Source organism: Phascolarctos cinereus, unplaced genomic scaffold, assembly GCF_003287225.1.
Source record: "Phascolarctos cinereus isolate Bilbo 61053 unplaced genomic scaffold, phaCin_HiC Scaffold_4;HRSCAF=312, whole genome shotgun sequence".
Classification (NCBI taxonomy): domain Eukaryota; kingdom Metazoa; phylum Chordata; class Mammalia; order Diprotodontia; family Phascolarctidae; genus Phascolarctos; species Phascolarctos cinereus.
This window is the reverse complement of record NW_027555847.1, coordinates 26,769,507-26,795,197: the sequence shown is the minus strand read 5'-3', so window position 1 is coordinate 26,795,197 and position 25,691 is coordinate 26,769,507. Positions and strand designations below refer to the sequence as shown.

The following is a 25,691-nucleotide window of genomic DNA, read 5'->3' as shown; positions in this document are numbered from 1 at the left end:
GACCTTTCTAATTTGATTGTTGAACCACTGATGGTGAGTGATCTTAGAGGAAAAGAGAAGTGCTTCAGTACCAGAGATATCAAATGTCTAGTTCTAACAAAGCAAAGAAGGCAGCTACTTTGGTCTACACACCAGTGAACTTAACTTGGATTCCTGGCAAAATTCTATTATGAATTATTAAAAAAGATTTATCAGCCTTAAGAAAGGGAAATGCTGATCACTAAGAATCGTCGTGGGTTCATCAAGAACAGATAATACCAGACCAAAGTCATTTTTTAATATTTTAACCAAGTCACTATACAGTTAAATTGGAGAATTACTATAGATAGTATATATTTGAGTTTCAACAAAACATTTGACAAAGTCATGCTATCTTCTTGAACAAGATAGAGTGACACGGCATCTGGCTGTAGTCTGATGCACTCAGAACTGGTTAGATGTCAAGATGAATGAGAAGCAACTAATGGAGTGATGTTGACCTAGATAAAGGTCTCTAATGCTGTGCCTCAGGATCTATTCCTACCCCTGTCTTGTTCAGTTTTTTTTTTTAATCAATCACTTAGACGAAGGTATATAAATGACACTCCTATCAGGTTGGCAGACAATATAAATCTGAGACAGGGATTATTACCACAGCAGCTGTATGAATTGCAGCCCCAAGATGTCTCAACAGGTTGTAAGAAAAGGCAAAAACTACTAAGATGAAATGGAACTGGAATAAACATAAAACATTGTGTTTTACAGAAAATTAACTGGAGTATAGTGAGACAATAGTTCATTTGAATAAGGCCAGTGGATTTAATGGATCACCATCTCAATGCAAGTAAACAGCATGATATAACAGGCCAAAATGGTGATGCAAATGTCAGCTGTGTTAACTAAATTATAATGTGGAGAGCAAAGGAAATGGTCACCTTCAGTATTCTGTCATGGTCAGATGACATCTAGAGTAACATCTTTGGTGCCACATTTTACGAACATTGCCAAGCTAAAATATGTCAAGATAGCAACCAGGATGGGAAGGGGACTAGATGCCATTTGATTTGAGGATCACAAGAATGAACTGAGACTGTTTGGCCCAGAGAAGAGACTATTTGGTGGTGGAGTTGAGGAGAGAAGTAAGGGACACAGATTCTGCCCTTCAAATGTAGAAAAGGAGTTAGATTTTTCTGTTAGGACCAAAAGGGCAAGAGGAGGAAAACCATATGGAAGGTGCAGAGAAGAGAGCTTCAGCTTAACATAAAGAAAAGCTTGTAGGAATTAGAACTGCCTAAAATTAATCTGGTTCTGGATTTCATGGAAAAGCAATACTGATTCACAGCCCGTTGCTCATCACTAGGTTATTAATGATATGCAGACTACAAGTAGGGCATACATATATCAAAGAGAGTCACAGAGAAGTGGCTAAAGAAGTGGACTCAGAAGAGGAAACAATAAAACTCAGTGAAACATACCACCTCCAGAGGTAGTAAGATCCTTGTCTCTCTGGCTGTGAACCAAGGCAGGTCTAATCTCCTTTCCAGATGACAGCCCTCTTGAAGATACTTGAAGATAGATATCATGAATGGGCCTCCTACACCTTCTCTTTAGCCTGAGTATCCCTATTTCCATCAAAACTCATCCTCATACAATATGGACAAGAAGAGCCAGCACAATTTTGGTAAACATCCTCTGGATGTTTACCAGCCTGTGGTGTCCAAAACAGATGACAGTATCCAGATATGGCCGTTTTGTTGTCTTTTGTGCCACAGTTTCCCATAACATTCACGTATCACGGTTTGTTCAGCAGTTCCCTAGTTGATGAACAATCACTTTGTTTCTGGTTTTTTCTCCTCCTCCAAAGAGTACTGGCATAAATCCTTTTTCGTATGTAGGACCTTTGTTCCATCATTGCCTTCATTAAGGTATATGCTTAGCAGCAGGATCTCTAGTAGCGACTTTTCTTATTCCATACCAATTTTTTTCCAGAATAGTTATACCAATTAGCCATTCATTCCACTAAACCTTCCAATATGAACTACTGTTTTTTATCATCATTTCCAGTTTGATTGGCCAATTTTTTTTAAGAACCTGTTCTTATTAATATTCTTCTTTATCCCACAGTAGATGCATGCACCAATATTGGAGATGACTAGTGAATTCTGTGTGTAAATTGTTCTACTGTTTTTCTTTTCCCTTAATAGGTTGTGATCATGGAAGTTCAAGGCCTAAAGTCCTTGGCCCCCAATCGCATTGTGTATTGCACCATGGAGGTAGAAGGAGGAGAAAAACTACAGACAGACCAAGCTGAAGCTTCCAAGCCAACGTAAGTTCTGTGTTCTCTGGCTGCTCTTCCAGGGTGCTCTGGGGATAAGAGCTTATTTCCTAGGTGGGCTATGGTGGACTGCAATGCTAGTCTCTACACATTAGGTCTTCTAAGGAATCCTTTCTAACCCCTAGTCATTTTTAAAGACAATTTTTGACTACATTATTTTTCATCTGGAAGCTATGGACAAGATGTCTTCTCTTTCAAGGCAGAGAAGACTAAATGGGAAACTCAGCAGCAACACTTTCAGCAACCCCATAAGGAAGGGCATCTCTTTTCAAATGGAACACTTTATTAATATATGGAATACTATTTTGAAATACTTTATTATAAGGAATACTTCAAATGGAATACTTTATTTAAACATCTTAGGAACTGCCTGGTGCCATTTTCTTTCCTGAATGTAGCTCACCAAAAAAAATAAATAAATAAATGTGACACTTTTAACTTTAAAAGTTGTTGAATTTATAACTTAAATTTATAATTGTAATTGTTGAATAACATGTGACTATAGCAACATAAAAAAATATGGGTAAGGCATTTTCCTCTATGTGCTACCTACAAAGATGTAAATCAATGGGTTAGTCCACCAACAAGCATTTAAGTGCTTGATATGTGCCAGGCACTGAGTTCAGCACAGGGAATACAAAAAAAGGCCAAAACATAGCCTACAGGAGCTTGTATTTTAATGGGGGAGACAACTTTGAAACAGTGAGGATACTTCTCATTCGGTGATGGTAGCCTCCTTGTTCTTCCTTGCATACAACACTCCAACTTCCTATTCTGAGAATTGTGACTGTCTATTCCCCTACGCCTAGAATTCTCTCCCTCTTTGCCTCTGCCTTCTGCCTTCCCTGGCCATATTCTACAAGGAGCCTTTCCTGGTCTTCCTCAGATTAGTGCCTTCCCATAACTCTCCAGTTTACCTTGTGTATATTTCATTTGTATGTTGTTTTATGCATGCTGTTTCCTCCCATTCGAGCGGGGAGTCCTTGAGGCCAGGGACTGTTTTTGCCTTTCTTTGTATCACCAGAGCTTAGCATGATGCCTCTCACACAGCAGGCACTTAATCACTGCTTTTTCACTTAATTTGTTGATGAAATTGATGGAAATCTTAGAAGAGAAGGCACTAGCAGTGGGAATGACTGGGAAAGGCCTCTTATATAGGAGATGGTATTTGAATGGAGTCTTCAGGAAAGCCAGGGAAGGCAGGAAGTGAAGATGAGGAGGAAGAGCATTGCAATAATATGAGAACAGCCACTGAAAATGCACAGAGACTTAATGTTGAAGGTTTGGCACTCTGGGCAAAATACATTTGTTTCAGGACATTAATTCAACCATATCTTAAGCACATGCTGTATGCTGAAGAGTCCTAGGTGTTGTAGCTGCAAAGTCAAAGTGAAAATGGTCATCGTCCTCAACATTCTACTGGTAGGACACCTAACATTTAGAAAGGTCATGAAAAGATGAGAGGGCATGAACAACTAAGGGGTCAACCCATCAACAAGAATGTATTAAATACTTACTATTTGCCAGGCATTGTGCTAAGATCTGGGGAGCTCTTGCCCAAAGGAGGAAGGCAAAGATTTGTCATAGAAGGCACCACCAGAATTGAGCCTTGAAGGAATCTAAGGATTCTAAGAGATGAGGAGGAAAAATGCTCCAGGAATTATGGACAGCCTCTGCAAAGACATAGAGGCAAGTGGTGGAATGGTTGATTTGGGGAGAAACAAATGAGCCAGTTATTCCAAAACATAGGGTACATGAAAAGGCATCATGTAAACTAAGACCACAAAGGTAGGCTCAAACAAGACTAGGAGAGGCTTTAAGAGAACCACTTTTTTTTTCCTAACGGCAATAGGGACTTATCAAAGATGTTTGAGTAGAGTAGTGATGTGTTCAGAATGGTATTGTAATAAGATTGTTAGCAGCTGTGTGGAAGATGGATCTGATATGGGAGAGACAGGAAGCAGAAAGGAGACTTGCAATAGTCTAGGAGAAAGTTGATGAGGGATTGAATTAAGATGGTGACTGCGTTGGTACAGAGAGGCGATGGATAGTGGAATTCCTAGATCCTGAAGGTTCTTAAGAGAGGTCATCTAGTCCATCCGGATATCTCTGTGCTTTAGAACTCCAGTTAACTTACTCACTATTCCAATGTAATGAGAATTTTATAGGCTTAAACTTGAACCCTGTCCCAAAGTTATTATTCAGTTTGGGAGAACATAAGTAACTGCATGCTTAAGCAGGAATGACTTGGACAAAGCACTTGATGTCTATCATACTTCAAGAAAGTATTGGGACATTGTAATCCATCCTAAGTTTATTTCAAGGAGTAAACCAAGTCCTACTTAATGAGTCAAATTAATGAGTAATTAAGTGGGGAAATTAAATGTAGTTTTTTGATATTTGTTCACACATTTTTAATTCCCTCTCATGCTATTCCAACTTCAAATTAGCAAGTAGTGAAGTTTCATTTTTTTTCCCAGTGACAAATTCCCAGTTCCTTAGGCAAGAATGGCATATCTTGGCATATTTTCTCTGTTATCATGGTATGTTGCAGTTACATATTTTGAGGAGTGGGAAAATATTTGGTTCCCATAGTGGTCAATTCATTTGGCTAAGAACCCTGAAATAGTGTTCCAAAGAGAAGGAAGAGAGAGAGCTGCGATAGTGTGGGCACACTGCTTCCTTATTTGTGTGGAAGTATCTCTGATCCAAGTATTCCAAGCTCAATCCATAATAATTTAGTGAGGATCAGGGAAGAAGAGGAAGGCACAAAGAGGAGGTGAAAGAACAAGGGGAAGAAAGAAGGGTCGAAGAGGTAGAAGAAGAGGAAGAAGAAAAGAAGAAGAGAAAAAAGGGGAAGAATAAAAGAAAGAAGCAGATAAGGAAGGGAAAGAAGTAAGAAGATAAGAAGGGAGAAGAGGTAGAAGAAGGCAGAAGAGGAGTAGAAGAAGAAGAGGAGAAGGAGAGGAATAGAAGGGGAATAGAAGAGGAGTGAAAGGGGAAGAAAAGAAAAAGGAGAGGAAGAAGAGAAAGAAAAGTAGAGGAAGAAGAGGAGGCAAATATTAGAACATTTATGGGACCATCTAATATCTGTGAGGTGCTTTACCTATATTACCTCATTTGGTACCAAGAATAAACATAGTTTCTAGTTTGGTCATTTAGTTCAAATTAGTCTTGATAATGTGTTCTCACTTTCATACCGTTTTATACAGCTTGAACAAATGGAGTGGGGAGTAGAGGGTGGGAGAGGGGATCTTTGTCTCTCAGCCAAATTGGAGCTGCCACCACTCTATCAATCAGCGAGGTGCTAATTGTTGGTTGTTTTCATGTATCCCTGTGCCAGGACTCCCTTCTCTGTATTGTTATTCTCCGCCTCCTTCTTTGCCTCCTCCTCTTCCTTCACTAGCCAAGATTGAATCCCAAAACATATTTTTCTTACCTTTTTGTCTCACTGTGATACTTCCCTGAGAGCACTATTGTGAGGAAGGTGCCTGGTTTCATTGAACACCCCAAATACAGCAGTCATCTGCCAGTCCTTAAGCAAACACTGATCTGAAGAAGGTAAATGCCCACCTCGGGAGACATGAGGCAAGCACTGAATTGGGGCAAGGGGAGGAGAGGAGGCAGGGGCTGTATCAAACAAGTATAAGCTGAAAATTCAGGCCACCCTGGCACGAGATCCTTTCAAAATCCAAGGCATTGAGACAGAAGAAAATATCAAATGGCTGGAAAGTTCGAAAGGAGGCCATGTTTTCCAAGTCATTGCCCTAGGAATTTGCATTTCTTAGTGTAGGGAATTTTGAACCTTTAACTACTCATGTGTGCAGTTGGCTTTCTCTTACTGCTTCTGAAATCACATGTTTCAATCTTGCGATGTAAAAGGAAAGCATTTTATAAACCTCAAAGTGCTGAGTAATTGTCAGTGGGGGATAAATAGACCAAGCATTGTACATAGAATCACAACGACCTGAGTTGGAGCCCTTTCCTCTGACACTTGCTGGTTGGGAGATAATAACAGGGTAATAGTCACCTCACTCTCGGGGCCCTCACCTCAGTTCCCCAGTAAATTTCAATATAATGCCATCTGATAAGGCATAACATTTTCATAGGCAATTCAACTACTTTAAGGCAGGTAGTGTGGTATAATTAGGAAGACTCTAGGTTTGGAATCAGAAAGACATGGATGCAAGTCCTGCCTCAGATGCTTACAAGCCATGTGAAACTGAGCAAGTGACTTAACCTCTGGGAGCTTCAAGCAGCCCTCTAGGACTTATCTATTTAGTTATGTACAATGAAAGAATATTATCTCTAAGGAAAGATCCAAAGGACTTTTGATTGCCTGATGGGAAAATGCAAGGAATGAATCAATGTTCTTGCCGATGTACAGAATAAGGAGGAATGATGTGTGTGTGTGTGTGTGTGTGTGTGTATGTATGTATGTATATATGACTCAATGATATATAAACACAAAATAATACACCCCTTCACACACGAAATTCATTCTAGTCAGCACTGACCTTCTGGCTTTCCCCTGTACAAAACACTCCACATCCTTCCTCTGTGACTTTGTCCAGGCTGTGCTTCACTCCTGAAGTGTTCTGTCTCTTCCCTTCTACCTGTAAGAATCCTAGTCTAGCTTTAAGCACAATTCCACTGCCAGTTCCTACATGAGCTCTTTCATGATTCCTCTTGTTTTTAATGCTGTAGACCACTGATTTCACCTCAGAAAAATACAAACTTTTTAGTACAGGTCCTCTCTTGTTTTTGTTCCTATATTAGTGAACCAATCACCAAGTATTTATGAATCACTTACTATGTGTAAAGAAGCTGCATTCCATAATGGAATCCAGGAAGACCTGGGTTCAGACATGCCTCTGATATGTGAGAAACTGTGTGATCATGGGCAAGTAACATGATTATTGAGTGCTTTCAGCAACTCTCTAAGACCATAAGTTTCTAAGATGTTACCATACTGCCTTAGTAGAGGGAATACCCTCACCGGGTAGTTCCAGTCCATATGTGTGAGATTTTGTAGTAGGTTCTGGGAGTTCAAAGACAAAAGGGAACTTACAGCCACAGAGTGGTGCAAAGTGCTACATATTGTTGGCACTTAATAAACATTTTGTTGAATTTAGAGGTTCCTCTAGAACTTTGTTTCGCATAGATAAGAGAGGGGCAAAGCCAGACATCTCAAGACCATCCAAGATATGCTGGGGGATGTCCGGCCTTGATATGGTGAAGGTCTAGCCTCCTGTGGTGGCTAAGGAGGTGGGGAAGAATGGAAGTGCTATAGGGGAAGAATGAGCAGTAACTGATAAAAGATATGGGAGCCAAAAAAGAGAGAAGTATCTGAAGTCTCTCCGAGAGTTCAAATCTTGAGAACCAGAAAGACAATACATTGTTTGCTAATGGGAAAGTCTATCTGGGTTGCCTTTATAGGATGAGCTCAGTAATCAAACTATTCCACGAGCATCTGAAACTAGAGTTCAGTATAAAGACGCCCTGTAAACTACTGAAGATGGGATACTGGAGAGAGGATATGAGGTCAAAGCTGGAAATAGAAACCTATCTTCATATGGAAGGGACTGGAACTCATGGCTTTGGTTTAAGGTTGACCTTTCTAGTTGAGAGAGAGCTGGAGAACAGAAGATCTAGATATGAGTCTTTGGGGGTTAAATCATCTTGTACAGCCAACATGCCATTGTACATGAAATACACGAAATTAAACAGAGGATGTAATTCACTTCTTTATCTAAGACAAGGTCATGAAGCTTCCATTTCCTTGAGGGCACATTTCTAATACTTGCATTTTCCTCAATGAACCTGTACAGTATCTTCAGGTCTAGGATACCCTTTGAATGAGAAATGCTAGAGGCAATAAGAAAATAAGCATCTGAATAATTCTGATAAGAGAAGAGCCTACTTGAATGAGGGTGCCATTTTGTGCTGACTTAATGGAAACTATTTTATACTGTAACGAAGTCTATGGTGCCACTTGGCATTTTGTCATTTAACAAATTCATTACACCCTGACAAACCATGGCTTTCATAAAATATGAGTTTCATTATTGTAGTGAATTAAAAAGTATGATCAAACTTCTTTCTGCCATATTCCAAGAAAATGAGAAAATAAAATGCACCAAGCGGTAAGTTTTGCCCTCAGGCCTTTTACCATTTAAATGAGAATCTTATAAGTTAAATAATTTTCAAGAAACTAGAGTAACTGCAGCATCTTTTTGTGTGAATTAAATATTTCATTCATATTAGGCAAGGGGCAATTTATTGTTTGCTTTTTGTGAAAAGAAATGGAGGGATGGAAGTATTAGGTAACTCAGGAAGGATCCTCTATCATCAGTCCCAAAGATAGGAAAAGAGACTGGATGTCCTGACTCCCCATGCAATATCCTACACCTTAACTAATACCTCCTTCCTTCCTTCTTTAGCTAGGTCTTGTAGAAGTGATCTTAATCAGACCATTTCACTTCTGTGGCCTCAATTTCCCCATCTGTTATTTATAGTGATTTGCACAGTTCCTTCCAATTCAAGAATTCCATATTATTTTATTGAATTTCCCCAAACTGTTGTTCCTTCATGCATAAATATTGTAAGTAATAATCAAAAGAAAGTCTTGTCTAGTATGTTCAGATGGAGATTTTTTTCAGGTATTTGTAATGGAATGAGTACATGGACTCTTAAGTTCAAAAGACCTCAGTTAAAATGTCAGTTCTGATATTAAATACCTTGTGTCCTTGGGCCTTTGTTTCCTAATCTGTAAAGTGAGGAGATTAGAAAATATGGCCTCTAAAGTCCCCCTCTATCTCTATAGCTATGATGTGATCATCACTAGATGGCCACTGGGGTCCCTTCCAATTGTGAGGTTCTCTGGTTCTGGTATTCACATATGAATTTCTTTTCTTTAAAAATGAGTTTTGACACCTTTTGTATTCATAGCACAGCACTCCAAAAATACCCAGTGCAGTGATCATAGCTAGCAAAGTATACAACATTCTGCCCAAGTTGTTCCTGCTTTAAATAGTGTATTTCATTCAAGTGGATTATTATAGACTTAATATTAAACATCAATGCAACTAATTAACCTTAATCTGCAGCTATTTACCTTTGAAAAAGTGAGTTTTTACAAAGACATTCGAAACATTCTAAATTTTTAGGAGGAGATAGATGGCATTATCCGAATGGAAGTCAAGTGGTGTGATGGATGGAGCACCAGGCCTGCACTCAGGAAGACCTGACTTCAGAGCTGCCCTTAACCCCCTTACTAGGTGTGTGACCCTGGGCAAGTCACTTCACCTCTCTCTGCCTCAGTTTCTTCAGCTGTAAAATGGAGATAATAATAGCACTGACCTGCCTTGATTATCATTAGAATCAAATGAGACCATACATGACAAGTGCTTTGCAAACCTTGTTGTTGTCATTGTTCAATTATTCCAGTCATTCTCAGTTCTTCATGACCCCCCTGGGATTTTCTTGGCAGAAATACTGCAGTGCTTTGTCATTTCCTTCTCCAGTTCAATTTATGGAAGAGGAAACTGAGGCAAACAGGCTTATAGTGACTTGCCCAGGATCACGTAGTTAATAAGTGTTTGAGGCTGGATTTGAACTCAAGTTTTCCCGACTCCAGGCCCAGCACTGTATCCACTGTGCCATCTAGCTACAAAGATTACAAATTCTAAAGTGCTATATAAATACTAGGTATCATCATCATTATCATCATTGTCATCATCTGTTCTCTGGGACTTCTATTGTTTTTCCAGCCTCTTTCCAGTGTCATTTTCTTGATATGGTTGTCACTGTGGGTGCTTTTTTTTTAGTTCTACTTTTAGTCCCTATAATTCTTCCCATGGCTTACTGAATTCTTTATATTTGGACTTTCTTTCTGAACAGCCTAATTCTATTCAGTCATATACCATAGTCTTTTCAGCTCTTTCCCCGGTCAGTGAGCTACTGTATTCTTTCCATTGTTTGGCTCCCACAAAGCATCTTGCTCTTAAAATTTTGAGCTGTATTGGACCTTTGTTTCTTTGAGGCATACGCTCAAAAGCAGTATTGTTGAGCCAAGGGTATAGACAGTTTAATTACTTGTAATCACTCAATCAACAAGTATTTGTTAAGTACTTTTGATGTACCGGAACTGCTCTAAACACTAGAGATATAAAGAAAAGAGAAGGATGGCTACTCATCCCAAGGAGCTTACATTCTAATGGGACAGACCGCATTGACATAGCAGATATATCCAAGATATATGCCGAGTAGATGGAAGGTACCCTAATAGAAGATGTAATGAGGTTGGGAAGGATGGACTGAGAAAGGACTCCTGTAGAAGATGAAGCATGAATTGAGCCCTGAAGGAATCCAGGTATTCTAAGAAGTAGAAGTATAAACGATCAGCATTCCAAGCACAAGGGACAGCCAATGCAAAGGCTGGAAATAGGAAAGGGAGGGTCAAGTATGAGGAAGAGTAAACAGGCCAGGTAAATGCACCACAAGGTGTGTGGAAAGGAATAATGTAAGAGAAAACAGAAAGATAAGAATGGGCCAGATTTTCAAGAACTTTAAATGCCAAACAGAGGAATTGTCTTACCTAAATGACATTCACTTCTTGAAGGAGAAAATGGTTCAATTGTAAAGGAAAACCTCTGGGATATCTTGAAATATGTGGGTTTAAATGACCCAAATAGGTCAGAAGCACTGTGTCCATTTTCTCCTCTCTGGAAAAGGAATGTAAAGATAGGGGCAAAATTGGGTCCATTCCAGGAGTGGATAAGGAGACTGATCAAAACTGCATGGCAAGTCTAAAATGACCTACATGAATGACAGTTTCAACTGCCTGTAAATGAGAGAAAGGATGCCTTCCAGGGTATCAGCCTCCTGGCTGCCACGGGATTCTGCTCCAGTCTCAAGTTCAAGGTCCAATATTTGGTGCAATGGAGCTGCTTATAAAGTCATAACTTGAAGCCAATGGAAATTTGTGCATGATTTCGATTGCTTTTGCTCCAGAAGAAAATGCTTATCTTCCTTTGGAAACAGAGGCAGCCATCATAAATTAATTGAAAATGTGAAACCCCAAAGACTGACATCCTTGCCTGCCACAATTCAAATTTTCTGAGCTCTCACAAGCTATGAATTACTGGAAGAAGCCAAATCACTGCCATGGGTTAATATATTCTGAATCCGTCATATAGCATTCAGAGGATCAAGATTCTGTGACTTTTCTGAGTGTATGTATGAGTACATGGGTATGTGTGCATGAGAAAGAAAAGAGAGAAAGAGAAAGGGGGGGAGGGAGGGAGGGACGGAGGGAGAGAGAGAGAGAGAGGAGAGAGAGAGAGAGAGAGAGAGAGAGAGAGAGAGGAGGAGGAAGAAGATGAAGAAGAAGAAGAAGAAGAAGATGAAGAAGAAGATGAAGATGAAGAAGAAAGAAGAAGATGATGATGAAGAAGATGACAAAGACAAGAGAGGAAGGGAGAAAGAAAGAGAGAGATAATGTGTGTGTGCGTGTGTGTGTGGTTGTGTGTGTATTTCTATGTCTCTGCACAGGATAGATGGAAGAGTAGCCACCCACCAGACTATGTGTGCTAAGCAGAGCCAAATACCCAAGTGCCTGAGCAAGCAATTGCTGGTCTGTCAATGTCAATTGTGTCAGATCTCACCCCGATCTCTGCAGCAGCTTTGCTACTTATTAGGTATGTGACCTTGGACAAGTTACAACACTTCTCTGGGCCATAGTGTCCTCATCCCACAATGCCTGGCACATAGAAAGCCATTAAGAAATGCTTTCTCATTCTCTCTCCATCTGTAAAATGAGGGAGTTGGAGCCCTCTACAATACTTTCTAACTTCAGCTCCCTGTACCTGACTTTGTCTGATTATCCTCTTCACATTATTTTTTGCAACTGAATCCAAGACAGAAAGGGTAAAGCTGAAGAACACTTGACCTATGTTCCAGTCTTGGCTTACTATGTGACCTTGGGCAAGTCATAGGCAATTAGGTAGCATAGTGGATAAAGTGCTGGACCTAGAGTCAGGAAGACAGGAGTTCATATCCTTTCTCAGATGCTTGCTTGCTCTGTGACCCTAAGCAAGTGATTTAACCTCTCAGCCTTATTTTTTATCTGTAAAATGGGGAAGAGAATAGCAGCTATTTACAGGGTTATTCTGAGGATTAACTAGAATAATATATGTCAAGCACTTTGCTATGAAATGCTAGTTAATATTCCTTCACCCCTCCAGGCCTCAGTTTCTTCAGTTCTAAAATAAAGAAGTTGAACTAGATGGTGTTCAAAGCCCTTTCTAGCTCTGATCTTTGAGACTGTCATGTGTATTTATCCTCCTGAAAGCAGACTGGTAGCCCTCCAAACTTGGCAAGGCTAGTCCTTGGAACTGAACAAAATACTCCAGATGTCAAGATACCGTACTATAGCAGAAAGTCCTATGGAGGTGGTTGTACCCAACACGAACCTCAAAGAATGAGGAGAATCAGGATAGATATGTCCTTCTTGCCCACCAGCACAGCACCTGAATGACCTCCTTCCATCCAATCCAGCACCCTCACCATTCATCCTGGACTGCCACAGAGCACCACCAACTAAGGAAATCACTAGAGTGACGGTTTCCTAGAAACCTGGGAGGACTTGTATGAATGGATGCAGAGTAAAGTGAGCAGAACCAGGAAAGCAATTTAGACACTAACTACAACATTATAAAGAAAAACGATTTTGAAAGACTGAAGAGCTCTGACTGACATAATGAATGCTCAACCACAAATCCAAAGGACTGAAGATGAAGATTGCTATCTACCCATCTCTTGCCAAGGTGGTGATGGACTCAAGATGCAGAATAAAAACTACATTTTTAGACATGTCCAGCGTGGAAATTGTATTGGTTGACTGCATATTTATTAGAAGGGTTGGATTTTCTTTTTTTTTTCAGTTGGGGAGGGTTGGAGAAAATAAAAATAAATGCTTGTTGATTGAAAAAAGGAAAACAAGATGAAATATACATTTTTTAAAAGAAAGCACTCATGAAAATAACCTCTGGTGTATTGATTTTTCAAAGGTATCTTCCAAGATATAATAGTCCTCCAAATATATCACTGCCCTTTATGTACAGTCCTAAAAATGCTTCTGAGATACATTTCCCATGCTCCCCAGTTTCTTTCCTGCTTTCCAATAGAACCCTTGCAGTATGACATGGTGTGCACTTTTCAAAGGGGAAAACAGCAACACTATAGGAAACACACAAACAAAATATTAATCCAAGCTTCAGTTGTTTTAGCAAATGCTGCCAAATATCTGGCTATTTGAAAACCTCGGAGTGGTTTGTTTGCTCAGTTTTCACCCAACTATTCTTTTCAAATCAGGTAGACATAAACACTAAGAGAAGAAATGACATATTCATTCAGCAAACATTTATTAAGTACCTACAGGGTGCCCAGGCATTGAGCCAGGCCCTGGAAACACACACACACAAAAAAAGACTTTGACCTCAAGGACTTTACGTTCTTGGGGAGAATAAGGAAGAAGGGATAATGTGCACACAGAAGATTAAATATAAATAGATACAAAGTAGTCTTCTAGGGGAGAAGTACTAGAACCTGGGCACAGGGAGACAGTTCAGAGAAGGAAAGTATCCCACAGAAAGTGTCCTTGGTGATGAACTTTGAAGAAAGCTGAGAGTCCTAAGAAAGAGAGATGAAAAGAGAGGGCGTTCTAGGCATGGGAGATGACATGTGAAGAGGCACAGAGAAAGGAAATTGGATTTTGTTGACAGAAATCAGTAAATAGTCCTTTTTTTGTCAGTAACATAAAGTGTACGGAGGAGAGGAATATGTAATTATCTGGGAAAGGTAGCCAAGAGTCAGGTTGTAAGGTCTTTAAAAGCCAACCAGTTGAGGTTGCATTTCATCCTAGAGGCAATAGGGAGCCAGGCACTGAAGCTTCCTGACCCAGGGAATGATATGGTGCTTTAGGAATATGAATTTGGTAGGTGTGAAATGGGTGGGTTAGAGAAAGAAGTGATTGGAAGCTAGGAAACCAATAAGAAGGCCACTACAATAATCCTACAACATGGCAACAAACAGAGTGGATAGAGTGCCGAGCTTGGAATCAGGAAAACTCATCTTCCTGAATTCAAATCTGGCCTCAGACACTTACTAACTGTCTGGGCAATTCATTTAACCCTGTTTACCTCAGTCTCCTCATGTGTAAAATGAGCTGGAGAAGGAAATGGCAAACCACTCCAGTAAAGTGGGGTCACAAAGAGTAAGATGTGACTGAACTACAACAATATACAATAGTCCAGGCTAAATGTGAAGAGAACCAGTATTCTTATAGAGGTGGGAGCCATGTAAATAGATAGAAAGGAATGAATTCCAGATGTATCAGGAGGACAAAATTGATACTTGTGGGTGGTGTTTGGGAAACATGGAGTCCTTGTGACAAACAAAAAGAAAAGTCCATGAAAACATCAATTCCTACAGTCTACCTCTTATCCCTGCAATATCCAATACCCAGCAGACAATCACTAATATTTGCTGACTGAAAAAATTCCCATGGGAGCAGGAGACCACCCCTAATTAAAGGTGAAGGGCAGAGGAGAGGGAAGAATTCAGGATGACTCCAGGGTTGCAAACTTTCTGCAGGGAGCCTCTCTCAGCCCCTTCTAATTCCAGTGCCTTCCTCCCTTCATTATTTCCTATTTATCCTGTACATAGCTTGTTTTGTACATGGTTGTTTGCTTTTTCTCCCCCATTAGATTGTGAGCTCCTTACACACAGGCACTGTCTTTTGCCTTTTTTGTATCATTGGGGTAGTAAAGGCAGCATGGCATAAAAGACAGAGCATTGGACTCCGGATTCAAATCCTGCCTCAAGTATTAGCTATGGGACCCGAAGCAACTTTCTTTGCCTCAGTTTCCCCATCAGTGAAATGAGGGAGTTGAATTTGGCCTCTAAGGGCTCTTCCAGACTTCAGTCTCTGATACTATGTTTTTTACCCATGTATAATGAGTAAGACATGGATTGTAATCTATCAAGTTAAATAAATAAATGCTAGTTATTATTATCATCATTATTATTATTATCCAACAAAAGAAAATAAGATATGTAGGAGGACCGAGAAAGAACAATGTCACAAAAATAATCATGGCTAGCATTTATGGGGTGTCTTAAGGTTTGTCAGGTGCCTTACCTACACATTATTAACCTCTTCACCACAGCCTTGTAAAGTAGGTGCTGTCATTATCACCATCTTACAAATGAAGAAACTGAGGCTTAGAGAGGACAAATAACTTGCTCAGGATCACACAGCTAGTCACTGTCTGAGGCAGGATTTGAATTCAGGTCCTCCTGACTCCTGATCCAGTACTCTATCCACTGCCAAGCTGCCTTGAAGAAGAAAAACAAAACAAAAACAGAGAAAAGAAAGTATCTGGGAAGAGATAGTGCTCACTATGTCAAATGATGCAGAGGGGTCAAGAAGGATAAGGACTGAGAAAAGTCGGTGGACCTAGGGCCTTCTTCCTAACTTCTAACTCTGGAAGGGTCACCTGTGACCCCTTTCTCTGATGGGTCAATTCCTCTGAAACTTCCAAGAAAAGTGTCAAAGTCAACCGTGTCCACTCCTTCATGCCTCGTTGGGCTCTGCTTCTAACTCTCCAAACTTCTTTCTCCACCAGCCTCTGTCTGTCTGTCTCTCTCTCTCTCTCTCTCTGTCTGTCTGTGTGTGTCTCTCTCTCTGTCTCTCTCTGTCTTTCTCTGTCTCTCTGTCTCTCTCTCTACACACACATACACACACATACACACACACACACACACACACACATCAGCTTCCTTTTGTGTTGTTTAACTGTGAATATAAAGAATATAAACTCCTTGAGGCCAGGGATTATCTTTCTGCTTGTATCTCTTTACTTGTTGACAATCCAAGCTCTTTTCCCTTCAAGGAGGATTTCACTTTATTTTGAAGTCACCATAGCATCACAGATTTAGATCTGGAGGAGAATTAATCAAGCCCCATTTCCTCAAGGTACTGAGGAAGAACTGGGGCCTGGAGAATGTAAGTGACTGGTCCAGGGTGACTCAGCTCCTAAGTGCCTGAGGCAGCCACAGCACTCATGTTTTTCTGAATTCCAAATCTAGCACTCTGCCCATTGCACCATGCTAAGTAGGCATTGGTGTTTCTGAAGCCAAATGCAATCAGGCAGCTGAGTTTTAGGAAAAAATATATATTAGCTAACATGCTCCATCTCTCTTTTCCTTTTTATAGCTGGACACCCCCCACTCTGAGAATTTACATTTATGTGAGAATTATGTACTTACTAAAGGAAAATGCATTTGTTTCCTCTCGCAGTGCCCTGCCCATAGCAAACACTGATAATGCTGACTAGTTGCTTTCTAGTCCAGGAGCATAAGAAGCCGTCTAAGGAGGTATGAAAAACTAGAAGATCTCATATACAATTTGCGTCTCCAGCGCCAGGCCCATGTTGTTGTTGTTCAGTCATTTTTCAGTCATGTCTGACACTTCATGACCCCTTTTGGGGTTTTCTTGGGAGAGATACCAGAGTGATTTGCCATTTCCTTCTCCAACTCATTTTACAGATGAGGAAACTGAGGTAAACAGAGTTAAGTGACTTGCCCAGGGTTATACAGCTAGTAAGTGTCTGAGGCCAGATTTGAATTCAGGAAGATGAGTCTTCCTGACTCCAGGCCCAGCACTGTATGCACTGTGCCCCATGGCTCCCCCCCCATAGTAAATATTTAATAAATGTTTGTCAGCCAGTCAACAAGCATTTATTTCATTTATTTGTTTGTTTGTTTATTTGAGCTCTTATTATGGGACAAGCACTATGCTAAGCAATGGAAAGAAAAAGGCAGAAACTACTCCCTGCCCTCAAGAAGTTTACATTCTAATGGGTTTTTTGATTTGTTGTTTGATTGCTTGACTAATGATTTTGAAAATCATATTATTTATAAGGTAATAAAGATGTGTTAAGAAAATAATTAAGATCATTCCCTACGTTCTAATAATTCAGTTATCAAAAGAACAGACTAAAAATTAGGCTGGGGGTAGGGAGAGGAGCTGGTGGAAAGGGACATAAATTTTTAGTTTGGTTTTTATCCTATGAGAAGACTTGAGGAGAGAGAAAAAGGAAGGAGCAGGTGATTGGTCTCCTTTACTGCCTTTCCAGAGTAGTATAATTGAGCTGTAATATAAATATTTGACAACTTTGATCAGAAAAGGCCTAGGTGCTCCTGGCCATAGTTGTGTATTACTGTGCTGTTTTTAGCTTGTTTTTAACCTACTGGATCCAATTACTGGGTTCTATTCCAAAGCAAAGCTAAGTCATTTGCTATAGCCAAATACAGCTCCAGTGTCTGGAGCCTGAGGAATATTGCTTTGAGATCTTGGGGGCCATCTGGGACCAAGAGATAAGTTCAAACATGTCAGCCATGCTATAAGCCCAAAACTGCTCTAGTCCCTGGAAATGAGCCCCTCTGGACTGAAGATTCTGGGGCAAAATGGTCTTTCTAGAACCTCAATGATCTGCTCCAGGGTGGGACTTAACTCTTTGTCTTTGTTACTGGGTGAGAGGAAAGGTATTAGATAGAAGCAGTATGGTACCAGGAAAGGGGCACCGAATTTGGAGTCAGGACTTAAGGTTTAATCCTACCTTACTACATGTTCGACTTTGGTTAAAATTTGTTTTGAATTTCTCTGGGCCTCATTGCCTTCATCTGTAAAATGAGGAGTGGGGCAGAGTAAATGGCCTCGGAGGTCTTTTCCAGCATTGATCCTATGATACTCTCTTCTGGAAAAAGAAGAAGTAGAAGAAGAAGAAGAAGAAGAAGAAGAAGAAGAAGAAGAAGAAGAAGAAGAAGAAGAAGAAGAAGAAGAGGAGGAGGAGGAGGAGGAGGAGGAGGAGGAGGAGGAGGAGGAATAAGAAGAGGAGGAGGAGGAGGAAGAAGAAGAAGATTTAAAAACATCAACAAAATATTAAAGTTTTTAAAAAGAAATAAAAGCAAATACTTGCCATTGAGAGTTGATGTAGGAGAAAGAACATTGGATTTGAAATGAGATATTCTAGGTGTAAATCTCATTTCAGTCACTTGCAAGCTGTGTGGGCCTTGACAAAGTCCCTTCCCTTCTGTGGGCCTCAGTTTCCTCCCCCATAAAATGAAACGGTTCCACTAGATGATCTCTCAAAACCCTTTGAAATATTCCATCTTATGATCCTATAATTAATAAAGGCCGTGGAGAAACAGGGGAAAATATTTAGAGTCAGAGGCTGTGGGTTCAAATCTCCACTCCGCTGCTGAACTACCTATGTGGCCTTTGGCAAGTTTCTTCACTTCCCTAGGCCTCAGTTTCCTCATCTTTAAAATGAAAGAATTGGACTAGATGGTCTATGGAGGCATGGAAAGTATTTACTAAGTGCTAACTCTGTGCCAAAAGCTTCACAAATATTAGCTCCTTTGATTCTTTCAACAACCCTGGAAGGTAGGTGCTATATTATCCCCATTTTATAGAAGGAAACACTAAGGTAAACAAAGTTAAGTGACTTGCCTGGGGTCACTCAGCTGGTAGGTATCTGGTGTCATATTTGAACTCAAGTCTTTTTTACTCCAAGCCAAGCACTCTATTCCTGGTACCAAAAAAGCTGCCTGTGTGGTTCCTTTCTTACTTTAAACCTATGGTCCTTTGATTCCTGGACAACTGCTTTTAGTATAGGAAATGTTGACTGTGACATAAAATTGGATGTCGCTGAGAGTCAAGAATAAGTGTGCTACTGGAGACAGCAGGTTATGGAACCAGCTATCAAGTTGGAGGATGTCTGTGATAGCTCCCCAGCTGCCCAGCCTGGAAGGAAAGAAGGAAGGAAGGAAAGAAGAAAGGAAGGAAGGAAGGAAGGAAGGAAGGAAGGAAGGAAGGAAGGAAGGAAGGAAGGAAGGAAGGAAGGAGGAAGGAAGGAAGGAAGGAGGGAGGGAGGGAGGAAAGAAGGAAGGAAGGAGGAAAATAAGGAGGGAGGAGGAAAATAAGGAGGGAGGAGGAAAGGAAAGAAGGAGGAAGGCAGGGAGGAAGGAGGGAGGAAGGAAATAAGCATTTATTAATGCCTACGGTGAACCAGGCACTGTACCGAGGACTTTATAAATATTATCTCATTTGACCCTCACAATTTTACAGTTGAGGCAACTGAGGAAAATAAATATTAAATGACTTGCCCAGGGTCACATAGTTAGCAAGTATCTGAGGCCCAGTCAGAACTCAGGTCTTCCAGATTCCACACCTTAGGGCTTTCTCTGAGCACTGCATACCTGAGCTACCTCATAAGAGGCAATATAGTCCGAAGGGAAGAGAGTCTGAAAAGGTTGAATTCTGGGCAGTCAGACAATCAAAACCAAGAACATTCTGGTTTCCTCAAACTTAAAAACCAAGAATCAGAGAAAGCTAGAAGCAGGGGTCAGTGTCTAGTGGCTACCACCCCCCAGCAGACCAAGTGACCCCAAAATAGAGCAGGACATGGCGGACAGCGAAGAGCCCTGAATGACCGGGGCTCCGTCTGCAGTAAAGTCTGCCACCTGCTGGCCGCAAGACCTGGGCTCTGAACAAGCAGCTGCCAGCACGCTGACAGGGCCTAGCTCTCCTTTCAGCAGAGCTCAGCTTGGCTTATTAGGACAGACCCCTGCTTGCTACCTATCACTTAGCAAGGGTCCGAGACACTTTTCCAATTTGTCAGCTGCAGCTCCTGGGCCCTGTTACCTGACCTTGAACAAGTTTAGGCTTTTTGTAAGCCTGTTGTTCCTTGAAAATTGCCTTGTGGGTAATGAATGTAGATCTGGGAACTGAGCCAGGCAGGTCCTCTAGCTATATCTCTAGCCCTGCCCCCAACCCCCAACAAAGAATTAATCTATTCTTTGCAGCACTAGCAAATCTCTTCCTTCAGCACGTCAGTTTCTTACATTCTGAAAAAGAGACTCCTCCTAAATCGATTTGTGCCTTTGCCTTCAAACCAAAGCAAATTTAGCATGGATTCCTTCCATTGAGCTTTCATTAGTTGTGTGGTTTATCGGAGGGTAGGTGGTCTTGTGCTGGGAAAAATCAAAGGCTTGCATAACATAAGCTAGAATGAGCAGACCCTGCTGAGGGACCACGCTATTCCCGGTAAGGGGTCTGAACTCTTTCAGGTGGGCAATGTTGGATGGAACAGCTGAAGGAAGTAAAAATCATATTTTATCACAGTGGAGGGTGGATCCAAGACTTTCTTGTCAGGCCAAGGTACTGGAGAGTGTATCATATATGCATTTAGAAACCATTGGAAACTAAAAGAAACATTGTCTGAAAAAGAAACATTGTCTCCCTCTTTTCAGCTTCCTCTTCAGTATTGTCTCTCCCATTCAAATGTAAACTCCTCCGGGGCAGGGACTGTCTTTCTTTCTGCTTACAATTCTAGTTCCAGCAGTTAGCACTGTGCCTGGTACATAGTAAGCACTTAATAATGCCTGCTGACTAACAATAATAATTGTCATTTGCTCGATGCTTAATCATTGAGGACGTACTTCACAGTTTGCAAACTACTTTCCAGAAAATCCTGTGAGGCAGGTACTACAAATATTATTAAACCCATTTTACAGTTGAGGAAGTTGATGGCCTAGAGAAGTGAAATTGACTTGCCCACAGGCATATAGTTGATAAGTATGGGAGAAAGCAAGGGATGATGGCAGGATTGCTGAGTTTGGAATCAAGCCTTTGTATTGAGTCTTTCTCTGCCTTTCATTAACTGTGTGACCTTAGGCAAATCACTTCATAAGAGCTGACATTTATAGAGCACTTTTAAATCCTAGAAACTGGTCTTATTATCCCCATTTTATTTTATTTTATTTTATTTAGGCAGTTGAGATTAAGTAACTTGCCCAGAGTCACACAGCTAATAAGTGTCAAGTGTTTGGTCTGGGGCCAGATTTGAACTCAGGTTCTCCTGACTTAAGGGCCGGTGCTCTATCCATCAAGCCACCTAGCTGCCCCTTATTATCCCATTTTAAAGATGAAAAAAAAATGGAGGCTGGGAGCTGAAGTATGATTCAAAGCCATTTTTCTGACTCCAGGTCCGTACCCTATTCATTCTCCATGTTCCCTCTCAGTCTGGTTCTCATCTGTAAAATAAAGGGATTTGACTAGATTAGAAAGTCTTAACATTTTTTGTGTGTCTTAGCCCTCCAGCAGTCCGATGAGTCCTATAGTCTCCTCCTCAGAATAATGTTTTATTGCCTCAACTCACAATTGAAGGAAATGCTGAATTTATTTTGGAGGTTGGTAAAAAAAAAAAAAGAAAATGAAAATATAGGGCTTTGTCTCCCATTCAAGTTCATAAATCCCCTAAAATCTACCTACAACCCCTTGGAGGGGGGTGTCTTGTCAACACCAGGTTGAGAACCCCCAATCTACGTCCTTTCTAAAGCTTCTTTCCTCAGTCAATCAATAAGCTTTTATTTAGCCAATGTCATAGGCCAAGTACTATACTGGGTGCTCGTACACCTAGCTAGAGAAGAAGATAGTCCCTGCCCTCAAAGAGTTTACATTCTATCGAGTGAGACAATGTATAAGTACATGCAGAATATATATGTGCATATAGATATACATACATATATGTATATGCATGTGTGTATACATATATGCATACACACACATATATATTACGTATATATACACATACAATAAATGCAAAGTAGTCTGGGAACAAAAGCCAGCAGTAGCTAGAAGCTGGGGAGGATCAGGAAAGGATTCACATCCAAGACAGTATTTGGGGTGCATCTTAAAGAAAACATGGGGTTTTAATAGACAGGGATGGGAGGCAGTGAATTCCAAGCTTGGGAGATAGCCAGTCCTAAGACCCAGAAAGGGGAGATGGAAAGTCATGACTGAGGAACAAGAAAGCTGGTTTGGCTAGTTATAAAGGCTAAGAAGGAAAGTAACGTATTATAAGACGGGAAAAGTCAGTTGAGGCTGATTGTGAAGAGTTTTAAATGCCAGTCAAGAATCTGTGTTTGATCCCATAGACCGTAAGGAACCTCTGGAGTTTATTGAGTAGAAGGCCTAACAGATCTACACTTTAAGAAATCACTTTGGCAGCTGTGTGGAGGATGGAGAAGGGGGAGAGACTGGGTGTGAGAGGACCAGTTAGAAGGCTATTATAATAGTTCAGGCACCAGGTGAGGTGAGGAGGGTTTGAACCTGGTTGGTGGTGTTGTAAGTAGGAAGAAGAGGCCAGATGTCAGAGACATGGAGGTAGAAAGAATAAAGATTTGGTAACTTATTAGGTAAGAGAAGTGAGAGGGGGTGATGCCGAAGACTGCACCAAGGTATTGAGACTGAAAGTACGGTGGCACTGCCCTCATCACCAACAGGAAAACTCTCTAGAGGGATTGGGGGGGGTTGAGGGGTGGGGACAAGATAATGACTTTTGTTTTAGGTATGATGAGTTAGAGATGGCCTGGGACACCCAATGAGATGTTTAATAGGCAGTTAATGATGCAGGTGTGAAGTTCAAGTTAGACTAGAACTAGTCCTGTAGTTGTGGGGATCATCTGTGTAGAGATCATCAATAACCACATGGAAGCAATGAGGTCACCAAGTAAGAGAACAGAGAGAGAGAGAAGATGGCCCAGGAAAGTGGTGAATGCCACCCACAGTTATGGAGAATGTTACATGTGATGGCCCAGCAAAGGAGGCTAACAAGGAGTGATGAGGAAGGGAAAGACCCAGAAGAAAATAGAGAGTGTCCAGGAGGACAGGGTGATCATAATTCCAAAGGCTGCTTAGAGGCTTATAAAGATGTGGGTTGAGAAAAGGCTGTGAGATATGACATTAAAAAAAAAACCACCAGTAACCTCAGAGAGAGAAGCTTCAGCTGTCTGATGAAGTGGGAAGCCAGATTGCAGAAGACTAGAAAGCTATTGAGTGGAGAGGAAATGGAGCTAATAAGTGGTTGCTGGCTTCTTTCAGAGGTCTGGCTGAGAAAAGGAGATGAGACATATAGAAGGCCATCTCCACCATTCTGTGACTCAATCTGGGCTTCAGTCAGTTATCTTGTCTCCAAGTTTGAAGCTTCTTCTGTTCTGCAGGATGAGTATACTGAATATTAGAGATGTATAAAGCTTTACACCAGAATTCCTAGAAAATTAAAAGAAACAAACCTTTGTCCCTAAGATCAAATGGGCTATCTTCAGAGGTTTCCCTCCTTGGAAATTTTCAAGCAGAGCATAGACAGTTTGTGAAAGAGTTCAACTAATAGACCACGGATGTTCTATCCAACTCTCAAAATAGGTGACTCTGTGTTCACAGTAGGAGGTGGGGGGAAACAGGTTAGCAGACTAGAGCAGCATCCCTTTATCCCCAGTGGCCTCACCCCAAACCACACTTTCCCAGAGACCACAAGGATCTCCTCTTCCCTGCAGGCATTGCTGTCTGTCCTGTCTCAGTACCCTAAGGTTCATCCATCTTTTCCATCCATCCTGTAGCTGAACACACACACATACATATATGTATATATGTATATAGTACATATACACATGTGTATATATACATATATGTATGTATAGTCCCCCTAAATATAGTATGTGCTCCTTGAAAGCAGGGACTGTCTCACTTTTCTGTTTGTATCCCACAAAGCTTAGCACAGTGCTTGGCATATAGTAAATGCTCCCTAAATGCTACTCCATTTAATTCATGGGGAAAGCTGTAATGTGAATACAGTTCCTTTGTAGGAACTTTGTAGCTATTTCCCAACATCAGAGAGCAAAATAGGCCTGTCTGGTGGTAGAATTTACTAGAGAGAGAATGAGAGAGAGAGAGAGAGAGAGAGAGAGAGAGAGAGAGAGAGAGAGAGAGAGAGAGAGAGAGAGAATATGTTTGCGTGAAGCTTATGTGAAAGTCATCACAGCACATCTTATAATACAGGTTAGAACCACGTAGTGCAATGGAGAGTGTGCTGGACATAGAGTCAGGAAGACTTGTGTTCGAATCCTGATTTGGATACATATTAGCTGGGGGACCCTGGACAAGTCACTTAAACTCTCAGGTCCTCAGTCTCCTAATGTGTAAAATAAGGATAATAGGAATACTTACCTCACAGCGTGGTGAGGGGCAGATGAGACAATCAGTGTAGAGCTCATGGCAAACTCTAACACTTTCCATAATGTGGATTATTAATAACAGTAACTAGCCAAAAGGAGCCAGTCATCCAATTTCCTACCTGACAGCTGAGATTTCTCAAGGGGCCTCCAGGGGGGCAAGAATGGGAGATTTCATCTCAAAAGATGTATTTAGGATTTGGAGAAAATGCATTTTCTTTCTTTTCCATTTTTCCTCCACTCCAGGAAAATATCAGAAGACAGACTGTTAGGACAGATGACTTGTAAGGTTCCAAGTGCAGGTAATGATAATATCTCAAAGGCACAAGTGAGCCAGCTTGGGATTGCGGGTAGAGTACTAGGCTCATCTCCTGCCTTAGATGCTTACTAGCTGTGTGACCTTGGGCAATTCACCTCTCTGACCCTCTAGCAACTCCCTAAGATAGCTCTACCAAGTGCTAGACAGGTTGTGATCGTCACTGGCTGAGGGAGCACCTTCATTCACACAATGACAAGATCCTACATTTACAGACTGAAGGGACCTTAGAAATCATCTAGGCCAGTCTCTCTTTTGCAAATGAGGAAACTGAGGCTGAGAGAAGGCCCAACATGCTTAATTAGACCTTGCTTTTCTGCAATCCTTTCAGCTTTATAAATGTTTTCTTTTCAACCACCCTGGGAAGTGGGTAATGCTCAAAATGTGATTACCATTTTACTGAAGAGGAAACTGAGGCACAAAGTGACAAAATGACATGCCTACTGTCCCACATTTAGTAAGTAACAGAATTAAGCAATGCACCAAGGTCTTCTGCTAAAACACACTGCCTTGTGATACTCAGATATTTGAGAAAGTAGGTGTGTTAGAAACAGTTTAACCTAGTAGATCCTCTAAAATAGAAAGTAGGTAGTAGAGCTGAATACTCAACCCTTTGTTGCCAGGGTTACTTTAACCATAAGAAGTCTTCTGTATAGCTTTCACCACAAGCGGGAAATGAGTAGGAAATGTAGACAATTAGCAAGATGGGCACAATACCACTAGAGATGGCCCTAGACCAGGCACTTAGCCACCAATGGACTAGGGATTTTCACTTACAGCTGCATTGACTGCTTGCTATTTGTCATTGTAATAGATATTCTCCCAAGTGCTATCACATACATTGGACATTAACAACTAGCATGAGAAAAGTAGGATAACCCTGAGAGGCAGCATGGCAGAGTGTGATAGATTTGGAATTCA

The 25,691-nt window shown here is 40.9% G+C and overlaps 1 protein-coding gene across 11 annotated transcripts in view; it reads left to right on the top strand.

The window, feature by feature from the left end:
* CADPS (calcium dependent secretion activator) overlaps positions 1 to 25,691 on the top strand; it is a 572,571-nt gene that overhangs the window by 253,908 nt on the left and 292,972 nt on the right. For all 11 annotated transcript variants that reach the window (XM_078152119.1, XM_020976388.2, XM_020976394.2 and 8 more), the window contains exon 6: positions 2,184 to 2,305. In XM_078152119.1, coding sequence (XP_078008245.1) covers positions 2,184 to 2,305 — 122 coding nt within the window. The remainder of the gene's footprint in view (positions 1 to 2,183; positions 2,306 to 25,691) is intronic.